Source organism: Thermobia domestica, chromosome 4 (genome assembly GCF_964235325.1).
Source record: "Thermobia domestica chromosome 4, izTheDome1.hap1.1, whole genome shotgun sequence".
Lineage (NCBI taxonomy): Eukaryota > Metazoa > Arthropoda > Insecta > Zygentoma > Lepismatidae > Thermobia > Thermobia domestica.
In genome coordinates this window covers 274,228,377-274,240,665 of record NC_137457.1, presented here as the reverse complement: position 1 = coordinate 274,240,665, position 12,289 = coordinate 274,228,377, and the positions used below count along the sequence as shown (strand labels likewise).

At 35.8% G+C, this 12,289-nt stretch overlaps 1 protein-coding gene across 2 annotated transcripts in view; it reads right to left on the bottom strand.

Moving 5' to 3' along the window:
- LOC145684075 (trypsin-1-like) overlaps window positions 1-12,289 on the bottom strand; it is a 78,689-nt gene that overhangs the window by 54,502 nt on the left and 11,898 nt on the right. For both annotated transcript variants that reach the window (XM_081755935.1, XM_081755937.1), the window contains one exon: window positions 9,639-9,773. In XM_081755935.1, coding sequence (XP_081612061.1) covers window positions 9,639-9,699 — 61 coding nt within the window. In that variant the 5' untranslated portion in view covers window positions 9,700-9,773. The remainder of the gene's footprint in view (window positions 1-9,638; window positions 9,774-12,289) is intronic.

Here is a 12,289-nt window from a genome sequence, read left to right as displayed (position 1 = left end):
TACTTCCTATGTATTTACAACAAATTGATTGAGATTTAGTTCTTCAGTTAACCCTCCGTAGCACGGGCCGCGAAGTCACACTCCGCAGATAGAGAAATTTTAGTTTTCTTAATTTGATAGGCCACCGCCATGTGTAACCTGCCGTGTAGCTTCCCCTGTCAAATCACGCGCACATCAATGGCTACACTGAATTTGATCACCAGTTTGCTAAGTCAGGTAGAGTAATAAAACATTAGAACTGTTGAAAGGAAAAGAAATGAAATGAAATCTTTGAGTTTTACGTCCCACCTTTATGCCGGTTAGTCTAAAGGAGACGGCGAAAGATGAATAAAATGGTGAAATGAAGAAAGTGGGAGGACACGGAAGAACCTCGAGGAAACCCACGCACACAGTGTTTGCCCACCAAAACAAAGTTCACTTGGCGGGGGCCGAGATCGAACCCAGGACCCCAAGCACCAGAGGGGAACGCTCTACCACTGAGCCACAGCTGCCCCTTAACTATTGAAAGGAGTTTATACTGTAAAATAGACATTGGGAATTGTCAAAAACATTTAAAAGAAAATATTCAACAATTTAAAATCGCTTCAAAACAAAAATAAACATTAAGAAGATAAATATATATTGCGGAGTGAGACTTCGCGCATGTGGCTTGATGTTACAATTAAGCACGTGTGCGATGGAAGGTTAAAGACACAAGGTCAATTAATTAACCTTACGTATGAACGATTAAAGAGTAAACTAGTAACACAAAGTTGTCCAAATCACCGACCTACATGACGGAATTTTAAATCTACCAAAAACGTCAAGGAGTAAATGAACCCAAACAAGCCTTTTTCACAACATGAAAAATGAGACAAGTGATGCCTATAGGGCGGAGAGCAAAATAATTCTTTGTTTATTCCTAGGACTGAACAAAAATTTTATTCAATATTGCATTACAGATCTTTCTGATAGTGCAATCGCTACAAGGTCATTTCAACTCATTAGAAACCATACAATATCTTATGAAAAAGATATACTATATAGAATTATCACAAGCAATTTACTCTTCTTATGATCATATTTCTAACACCTGACCTTTGATTATTATTGACTCAATCGCATGTGCTGTTTCTGGCTCCTGTTAATCCATGTATTTTTAAAAATCTAATCATAACATCTATAATCAATTTTCGAATTCTCACAGTTTGCAAAACCTACACTATTACATTATAAAATTACGAACACAAGGCCACACCAAGCAAATACTCTCTTTCACATCACTGCTATAGGTTGTTCCCCAAAATCAAAGATCAACCTGCCCGCCATCAGGTCCAGTCATCATAATCTCGTTCGAACACCACAAACTCTGTAAAATAATTCATCTGATAGTATTACCAACCAAATGACAGAACTCTCTTTTTTAGTTGTGCATGAGTGGCTCTCAATTTATAAGAAACAGAGTGGCGGAAATCATGAGAACAAAGAAATGAGAATAACATAAAAATAGAAATAAAAAATAAGGAGTAATATCAAAAATAATAATTCTAATTGAAATATTAGCAATAATAACAATTTTAAGAACGCGAACGTGTCCCTGTGTGCCACATTTTATAAGCAAGACTCTGAACCAGACACTTTTTAAATAATAAATCGGAAAGCGAGTAACAAGGTACCAGAATAATCCGACAGCTCTGAAGGCCATTAAACAGAATATGAGACAACTATATAAGAAACGGAATATGAAAAGTCTAAGAATTAATAAATCATTTGTTAGTGAAAGAAACGAGCTGCGAGAGTTAATATTGTCCAAAGGTCCCTTCTAAACGGAATTGTTAGCGCGTATAATAAGTTACAAGAAACTGTAGACTTTTTTTTTTTTTTTAAATATGAGCATACCTTCAGATCATCTATAAATAAACTATCTTTGTAATGTTGCCATTGTACTGTACTATCTTGATTTCAAATTGTTATTCTACTGTTATGTTACATAATTGTTAAAATGTTTCAGTGTAAAATGGCATAGTACTGAATCTGAAGCTATTATAAATAAATAAATGTTCAAAATTAACATTTTACTCTCTACTGACATCACCTTGAACGACAGACAGGAATACATAGATCTAAACATGAAAGAGAAAAATTACTTGTTAATGTCCGAGTGAACATAGATATTTTGGACATAGTATTATTAAATGCAGGATCTTCACTTTCTGTAAAGCCAAAGAACTGTCTATCTAAAAATTCTAAACTAATACCATTCCCCGGTAATATTAGAAGAATTTCTAATACAATCGTTAAGGTAGATATATAACCTTAATTAAATTTAAAACGCTCTGTACCATGTTTAGCCTATAACAAGTTTAAAATCACACTCTCTGAACAACAATTCTTTTCCAAGCAGGAAGTAAATCGAATAGTAACTTTCTTATAATTATTTGATCAGCTAAACAGATAATTACGTGCCGACAAGTCGAATTTCTAACATTGTATTTACAATATCATAGGATAGTTTGTGGTTTTAAAAATGGAAAAGGAAGCCATTTCAAAGGCAAGAATATAATCTAGTTTATCTGGAGACGAGAACGAAAGACACACTCATAACTAAGAAAAGATGAAATGCAATTTATTCGAACGAGTAATTGTGATTGTGGTTGTGATAGCGATTAAGCAAAAACTGAGTTTATCTCAGAGAACCATTTCATTTGAGGAATGCTGCTTTCTTTCATGAATTTACATGTGTGAATAAGTCTATGATTAAAGAAACCTTAATAGGACAGTGCTCTAAGCTGAGGTAATTGACTGTACTCTAAACATTTAAACGTGCAGAACAAAATAACGGCTTTTACTGGTGATGTACGTCGTGCGAACATTTATAGTAAAACTTGTGTAACCGCTAGAGACTATATATCAGTGAACCGTTAATTAATTCATCGTACACCTTGGCTACTTACTCATTTGTTACTGTTGAATCTTATCAGAGTGTTGCACACATACTCATACGTCAAGCAATTTACTAATGCATAGTACAAGATAATGTTATAGGCCTAAGTTAGCAAAACAATAATTACATTGCGAAATACTTAAATTTTAAACAAAGTGCAACAAATCTTGAAAGAGATTATTCTTGCAAAAAGTTCTGACAAATATTGCTGCTTCCATACTTTTAAAAATTAAACTTAGTATATACTGTACTTTTCCAAAGTGTAAATTTGAGTATTTGTACCCTCAAATTAGGCTACTATTTTTCTTCGCTTCTGACACGTCGGAAGCTGCTCAAGTATCACTTTTTTTTTTTTTTTTTCGAAATTGCGATCCTTACGAGAATGTTGCTCTTTATTAATTGAAGAATAAAATTCCAATCCACATCGATGAAATATTTAGTACTAGATAAATAAAGTAACAATATAATAGGCAATTCGTAGAAGAGAATGAAATCTAAGCAGCTTGTGGAAAGAAGTACGCTATATGTAGAAACGAAGCATGCCATTTCATAGAGTGAAGCATCTAGGGGTCTACTACCTAACACGAAGCTGATGAATGAAAAGGATGAGATAACGTGTCCATCAATGATCTGTTGAAGTTTATGGTGATAGTATTACTCACTACAATATGGCCTAGATATCGTATTTAGATGACCTCATACGAAAATGAATAATCAGTAAACTGGAAAGAGAACAAAATATGACGCGTGTCATCCGGACTTTGATATTACTTACAACATTGCCGTATGTACACAGGTACTGTTGCTACACATAAACAATGCTGTGTGACGGAGAGACAGAAATCGATCACATCAACGACAACAGCATACGACCGTAACGTTGTGGAAAACAAAGGAACGAACGATGCCATACAAGAGTAGCAATTACGAAACATTTAACAAGCATTAAAATCTCACTTATTTCGTACAGTGGCACGTAATCTATATGTAGGTGATCTCTTTGCCGATGACTATTACATTGTGTTCTGTTGAACCCTGCAAATCTGCAGGACTATTTTCGGTGGTACCAACAACATTATAACTGAGCCTGGGAGTGGTAGGCTTGTGTTCTCAGATTAAAATAGACTGAATCTGAACAATGACTAAAAAATACACCGATCTAGAGAAAGGTGGAAGCACACAAATAATCTGTGACAGTTGTCAAACATAATCTATTTATTAATACAATGTTGTTGTGTGAAGGGCATAATGTTACATGCATGTAAATACCTCAAAAGTTTTGAACATATTACACTAACTAAATAAGATTATTTTGACACCGTACTCCTACCCGGTGTGTCTTTCGAGGGGTATATTCTGTGCAACATAATCTTTATAAATGATAATACGTGTCCGCATCAAACAGCTTAGAGGGTGGAGCTCTAAGGATGATAGATTTTTGTCAACTTGTCTGTAATGCCTGTTTGCAGTAGAGCATATAACATAGTCCTCCGTGACCACTCATTCTTTTAAGGACAATTTAACTCATTTTAATGACTTAAGTACCATCATTAGTTACTGTCTCTTTATTGTAAGTAATTCTTTGTGCATAAAATTGCCGATACTGTTTATAAAATCGTATGTTCTTTCGTTGTTTCTTGTATCATATTGTAGTATTTCCGGTATGGTGCTTGAATACATGGTTTCAAAGATTTACATCACTTGGTAGTAACCCACCATACGAAACTAACACTCGTTCTTAAGTTTTGCAAATCACTTTATAATGATGTATGAGTATTCTTTTCTGTATCCTGTTTCATTTTATGTTATATATATATAACGGGTGTCAAAAAATTCCACCTACAAACTTTGGGAGGTAAATCCTTTCATACGAAGAAACAAAGAGTCTTAGTAAATATGGGTCCGGAAACGCATTGTTTCGGAGATATAAGGCGCCGAAACCGTGGAAAATGAATCTTCAAATGCGTATATTTCAGAAACTATTCAACGTAGAGGGTGCGGTTTAAAAACTCACCAACGAAGTCATACCTGCTCTTGTTAAACATGCATGTTTCATAATCTTGCAATGCCTGCGGAAGGGATTCCCCAAAGGAGCATAGGAGTGAAGATGGCTCCAAAGGGGTATGAATGGACGACTTCCTCACCCGTTAACAGTACTTCCTGTTACCAAGACGATAACTCAAACGGATACAAAATAATGGACACTTGTATACCTGTTGTGTGTGGTTGCATTTCCGCCACATACGGATGATGCCCAATAATGCATTTCGGAATATGAAGTACTGTGAATATGCAGTCGAAGGTTCGTAGTGAGGCAAGTGCGGTGTTGCTACAGCATAACACACAAAGCAGTGATTGAGAGCTGTTGAAACTAGATGCAAACCCGCTATCAAAATGTGCCTAAATTATCGTGGACAAATGTATGTTAAATATGCAGCATTGTGGAGTATAGTATTAACATACGTAAGAAGCAGCTGACAAATGACCTCCTGGGAATAGCGATAATGTGATTCGCATACTAGTAGCATAGTTGGTGCCGTGCAATGCTGTAAAGCATAACCTCCAGTCACACAAATAAAATACACAAAGCACAAAGACAGAAGAAGACGAGTCAATGCAGGAAATGGTGTTTGTAATTCACTTGTACCTTACAACGTCACGAAATCTACTAAAAATGTGAACCATTGACTTCAATACAGAAGAGATAGAGTCGAAGCACTTCGTCTCGCACACTAGGAAAAACGTCGTGGTTAACACGAATTCTTGCGGAAGCTTCGACAATGTGGCCCACAAGGTCCTATTCATTCTCCACTGGTGTCTGGTAGACCAACTGCTTCATGTGTCCCCATAGGTAAAAGTCCATAGGTGTCATATCCGGTGATCTAGGAGGCCATGCTACAGGACCAGCATGCCCGATCCATCGATTCCCAAACATATCAGAAAGTACATTTTGAACACGCCGAGACCGATGGGGTGAAACTCCGTCATGCTGGAACCACATTTGTCGCCGGACTGCAAGGGGGACATTTTCTAGCAGTTCCGGGAGTACCTCTGAAAGAAACACACTGTAAGTATGCATGTTCAGTCGTGGAGGTAATACATAAGGTCCTACTAAGACATTATTCACTATACCGGCCCACACATTAACTGTGAATCGTTCTTGATGACCTCGGCGAAATATTGCATGCGGATTGTTTGCCCACATATGCCTATTATGAGCATTGTAACATCCGTCACGAGTAAAACTACTCTCATCTGTGAACAAAACATGCCGGTCGAACTGCGCATTCTCCACACACTGCCGCATGTACCATCGGGCAAATCGCACACGTGTGGAATATGGATAGAAATGTCCTTTATGTAGGACGTTCCACATTTGCTGGTGCTGAACATGCAACACATGTCCAACGGCCCGCGTGCTTTTTCAGGGATTTCGTTCAAATTGGTCCAACACATTCTCTTCGAATGCTGGTGTTCTTACTGTTCGTGGTCTTCCTGCATCAGGCCGGTGTATATGTAAGGAACCTGATTCTCGCAGCTGCCGATCAATTGACGTAAATGTAGTGTGATGGGGGCACCGTCGTTCTGGAAAACGTTCTCTATACAGTCTTTGTGCCTCCCTTGCATTTCCCAAAGCTGCACCATATGCCAGATGCATATCACTTAATTCTGCCCAAGTAAACTCCATTTCCCACTACGGTATTTTATAAAGCACAGACAGTAAGCACTGCACACAAGCACAGTCGCTTCCAGAATACACGTCAGTCTTCGGTAGACTATTCTTTAGGTGCTCGTCTGTCATATGGCTTAGAGTCGAATCCCACTAACAGCATGAATCCGTTAATCAATGTTTATTTTATCTCTTTTATCGTATTTTTGTTCCTATAAACAGTTTTGGACGTAAGACAAACGCTATGTACTGTCATTTCAAGGACAATGTCTTTTTGTTGACTATTCTGGACTCAGTTAAAATTATCGTGTGAAACTGAAATACCTCTTACATGTTTTAATATTTAAAGAAGACCAGAAACCAATTTCCTTACACACAGTAAAATGATAATCAATGTTGTTTCTGTTTTTCAAGGTCGACAATACCCTACAGAGTTCGACTGCGTGTGCATTTAAGTGCAGCCTAAATCTGTTTACATTATGAGAGTTAATGACATCCGACGACTAAAGTTCAGACACAAACGCAGGCGATCTTGCGGCCAGAGCGTTTATAGAGGTACCATCTTGGCATTCGACTTGTGAAACTGAAGAAAGCCACTCAGAATGGTTGAACAAAGAGTGGCGAATCTAGGGTGGGGTCGGGGGGCGTTGGTCCCCCAATTTTGCTGCGTTACTAGAAAATCACTAATGTCATAAATACCAAAACGCAGTCCAAATTACGTATTTTACATAGCAAAATACTGACACCCCCTCCCCCGCCAGTTTTTACTTTCAAGATCGGCTACTGAACACAATGATCGAACCCGGTTCTCTCTACACTTAATCTACTGTGGTTGCTAAATTGGAATAGGCGTATAGATTTGAGGCTCCAGCAGTTGCATTGTAAGCAAATATAAACATGAGAAGAGTATGACGTTATGATTATTATTTTGTAATAACGTCCCCATCTTATAGACCTAACAAAATGGACACGAAGACAATCTTGATGTAACTTTAAATGGAGGAATAAAGACAAGATATAAAATATGAAGGTGGCTTATTGTTCTGTTTACATATTTTGGAATCCGTTAAGACGAGCGGCTTGGGTACCCGAAGAGAAAACGAAACCGTAGCAGGACTTACGTTTAATTTAACGAGCTAAACCAATTCATTTAGATATCACATTCGCGCACTACAGTATCATTCAATTGCACGTTTATAACAATTGTTTATTGTTTGATTGTTTATTTGTTAAGATGTTCAACGTCCCTTTTCAGCAGCGGCGCTATATGGAGACGGGACCCAAAGTTTCAAATGCGATCCGATCCATCTCTTAGTTGTTGAGTCCAAAGCTTGGACTCTTAGTGGGGATTGACCCCGCGACAGGGCGCGCCAACGTGCAACCTTGCTTTCTGTTGTTTCCTTGCTTATCCACGTAACGATGTAACAACTGAAAGAAACAAGTACCATTGAAATCAGGTGAATGGTTGCAGACTTATTAAGATAATGCATATGATTTCAAATCACAAATCTCTTATACATTTAATCAGATCATTCATGTAATGTACTTAACATTGGGTCTCGTTCATTAGTAATATTCACTCAGTTCATTAGACATAACGATATTTGTAGCCATTGCTAAACATTACGCATATCTGGAAATGTGCTGACTGTATTCGCTATCGTGCTATTTGGGGGTTTCCTTTGCATCAAGTGTTTTCACAATTTCAAGCACTCTCCTTTGTGCTATGCTGTAGCAACACCGCACGTGCCTCACTACGAACCTTCGACTGCATATTCACAGTACTTCATATTCCGAAATTCATTATTGGGCATCATCCGTATGTGGCGGTTATGCAACCACACACAGCAGGTTTACAAGTGTCCATTATTTTGTATCCGTTTGAGTTATCGTCTTGGTATCAGGAAGTACTGTTAACGGGTGAGGAAGTCGTCCATCCATACCCCTTTCGAGCCATCTTCACTCGGCAGATTATCCGGGAATCCCTATGCTCCTTTGGGGAATCCCTTCCGCATACATTGCAAGATTATGAAACATGCATGTTTAACAAGAGCAGGTATGACTTCGTTGGTGAGTTTTTAAACCGCACCCTCTACGTTGAATAGTTTCTGAAATATACGCATTTGAAGATTCATTTTCCACGGTTTCGGCGTCTTATATCTCCGAAACAACGCGCTTCCGGACCCATGTTTACTAAGACTTTTTGTTTCTTCGTATGAGAGGATTTACCTCCCAAAGTTTGTCGGTGGAATTTTTTGACACCCTGTATATATATATATATATATATATATATATATATATATATATATATATATATATATATATATATATAATTTAATTTCGATTGATATAATTGCTTCGAACGCTGCAGATTGGAATGTTCATTTTGATAGGGATTCAGATGTGAATCAAAATACTTTGTTCAATCTTTTGAAATATTGAGAATATTGGTTATGTGGTTGACATAGGGCATTCATGTCTTTTGAGTTATGTTTGTAATTTCCTTAACACTGCAAAATATTTCGTTTCATGCTGTAGAAGGCAAAATAATGTGTAATTCTCAGGGAAATGTAATTTTTTCGCAAACTCATTATTTTGTTTCATTTTATTTGGCGACGACAACTTCTCACGCAAAAGCAAATCTCTACTCAATTACATACATATTCTCAAAATATGATAATTGTTTTCTTGTTGTGTTTTGCTATATGTTACAATAACTGTCTAGTAAATTCCTTTCATAAATAAATTTATACAAAACGGCAAAAAATCGAATTTCGCTATTAATCTTATAAGATAATTACATATCTATCTATCTATCTATTTATCTATCTATCTATCTATCTATCTATCTATCTATCTATCTATCTATCTATCTATCTATCTATCTATCTATCTATCTATCTATCTATCTATATCTGTATCTATATCTTCCAGGAATTAAATTATATAAATGTAAATACCAATGTAAGTTTTCCATTTTCATGCAAACATAAAGAATTTCGGTAAACCAACGACACAAGATAAAAAAGGATTATTGTTTCTTACCTTGCGAGTAACATACAAGTGGAAGTGTCATAAAGATATTATAAATATTGATGACCTGCATCTTGCTGCTTTTTAAATGTTTTCATTACCGCCAAGCTGAATTATGGCTGCTATATTCCTTTACTATGGTCCATGCTATAAAGTGTGTTATGAAAACATTATTTTTAAAGAAGAAACTAAACTGCATTTGATACAAGTCTTTTATAACTAGAAACCCTAATATAGGTTTTAATGCATTATGTGATAATACTAAAAATGTTTCGACGAATGCAAAACACGAATGTAAAACCCGTAGGACCCTTTGCGTGTAGAATAATTGTATAGACGTCTTGAGAATAAAAAGATGAGATTGAAAGTTTAAGATATATATATTAGCAATTTTGCGTTTGCAATATCTTAAAACACTTAGCTATTTTTAATCCGTAATGTGCAATGTTATTGTTTCAAGTATAAATGTTATAGTATATTACCTGCTGAGAAACATTGTATTGTTTTCGTGTCATAAACAAAATTGTAAGTGTATAATGCCTGATATAGTGTAAATAAAATATGTATTATCATACGCTATAATATGAGTTCGAATTGAATACTTCATACATCTGAATATACCCTAGTAGAGTACACATATGATACTATATTAGTGTTTTAGTACGAAAAATCTCTAAAATATCGTGTACAGTATACAACGTTTCTTATAGAGATTTTGCAATATCTGAGACGTACATTACTAGAGATAATTCAGTATAGATTTTGTTACATATTTCTATATTATGCTCAACAGATATTTATATAGAAATACTAATTCATTGAATGTTATTTTAATTTGAAGTAAGCATTCTACACTTCAGTATCAACTACAATCTCCGAAATTTGAAATGAAACTCTAATTGTGAATCAATTATAGACAAGCATGTTTATCACTTGGGCTTTAAATTTAGATAATATCTGCGTTTTACTCTACATAAATTATGAACCACGAAGTGTTGCAGTTATTTCGGAGATTGTACCTCTTAAATGTAGAAGTAAAAGATATTGTTTTTTACTTTTGTAAAAAAATAACAGTTAATAAATGATATGTCTTGTGAACTATTGTGAATATTATAAACTTTCATTAATAAAACTACTTAGGAAGATAATAAATATACGTAGCAGTTAGAGGATAATGGTGGTATGTAACAAATGGTACATTTCACGAAAATTGACATGCACAACTATGTCTGTTAACATACACCCTTCAACGTTTCTAAATCTCTTCACTTGCACGAGGACTCACTAAATGATGTTACGTAGCATGACTAACGTATAACATGTGCATGAACCACCAGTATTCAACGTTTCGAAAAATGTAACTTAAGAATTTTATCCTCTAAGCGCTCCATATGTAATAATTTGAAGTAGCATTGCAAAACAAAGCATCATCACAACAAACTTTGAAACCCTTGTAGAAGAAGTTATGTCAAATATGTATATACACACTGTAAAAAAAGTGTTATATTTCCGTTATCAGCTTTTACAGTTCCAACAATAATATATAAAAATATTAAAAAAAAACATTTTTGTGAATACAAGTTAATATTTGATTCACATCGACTGCCTAATCATAAATCGATTGACTATTGCCAATCGTCGTTTATCAATGACTAGTATACGGTTAAGTAGCCAATAATAATACTTCTGTGCTATTTCTATTATTTGTATATAATGATTAAATTTCAGTTTTCGGACTGTTATTGATTAGAAACAAATAAGACTGAAAAGATGCACCCTGTTTCCGTTATTTTTATCATAGTGTTTGTTATTTATTAATTGTAGAACAAAACTTAATCATAATAAAATCGTTCATGATCCTGGAGGTACAGACAGTAAGAACTTGGCCCAGGAAAATCATACGTTCTTGGCAGAAATACTCGGAAATGTCAAGATAATAGAAATAAATACACTAAACTGGATAAATGAAGAAAACCCAATGTTATATAACAGTGAGTCTCTGGGTTCATATTACTTGATTTTTGGCACATACATTATAGCCAGTCAATGATAGGAAATTAATATATAAGACAACGAGAAACCAGGATCATTCAGTAGAGTTTGCAAGGTAATAACCAGCATCATCTGAGATAATCTATCTTTAATAACATGAGAATATGTCTTTATTTCTCAGTGAACTTTCAGTGTATCCTTAATTTCATTCCCATTTAGATTTCAGTTTACAGCCCAAAATTCTTACAGAATACATTGTATCGATTTCATTATTGTTAATCTCAGGCAATATCAGTTTCCAACCTTGTTTTTGCGTTAACCAAAAATTCTCATTTGAAAGTTCTTTGATGTATTCTCGTGATCCGATAGGCAGATCGGTTTTGCCAGAGGTTATGAGAAAAACTCAGACGATCAGACGACACTCTAGTGAACAAGGTCTCTTCTGTAATCCCACATACAGTAGAGCATCGATTATCCGAACATCGGTCAACCGAACGACCGCTTAACCGAACTGTGTACTCGCTCGCACCTGTTACTCTCCCACCCTACCGTCCATCATCCCCCTCACTCCCAAACCAAGTTTCCCACAGTAGTCGCCGCACTGAGCCACCGCTGGCGGAACATTGCTTCTAATGGGGCCTTCATAAGGCGCTGCTGACCGGTCAAGCCGC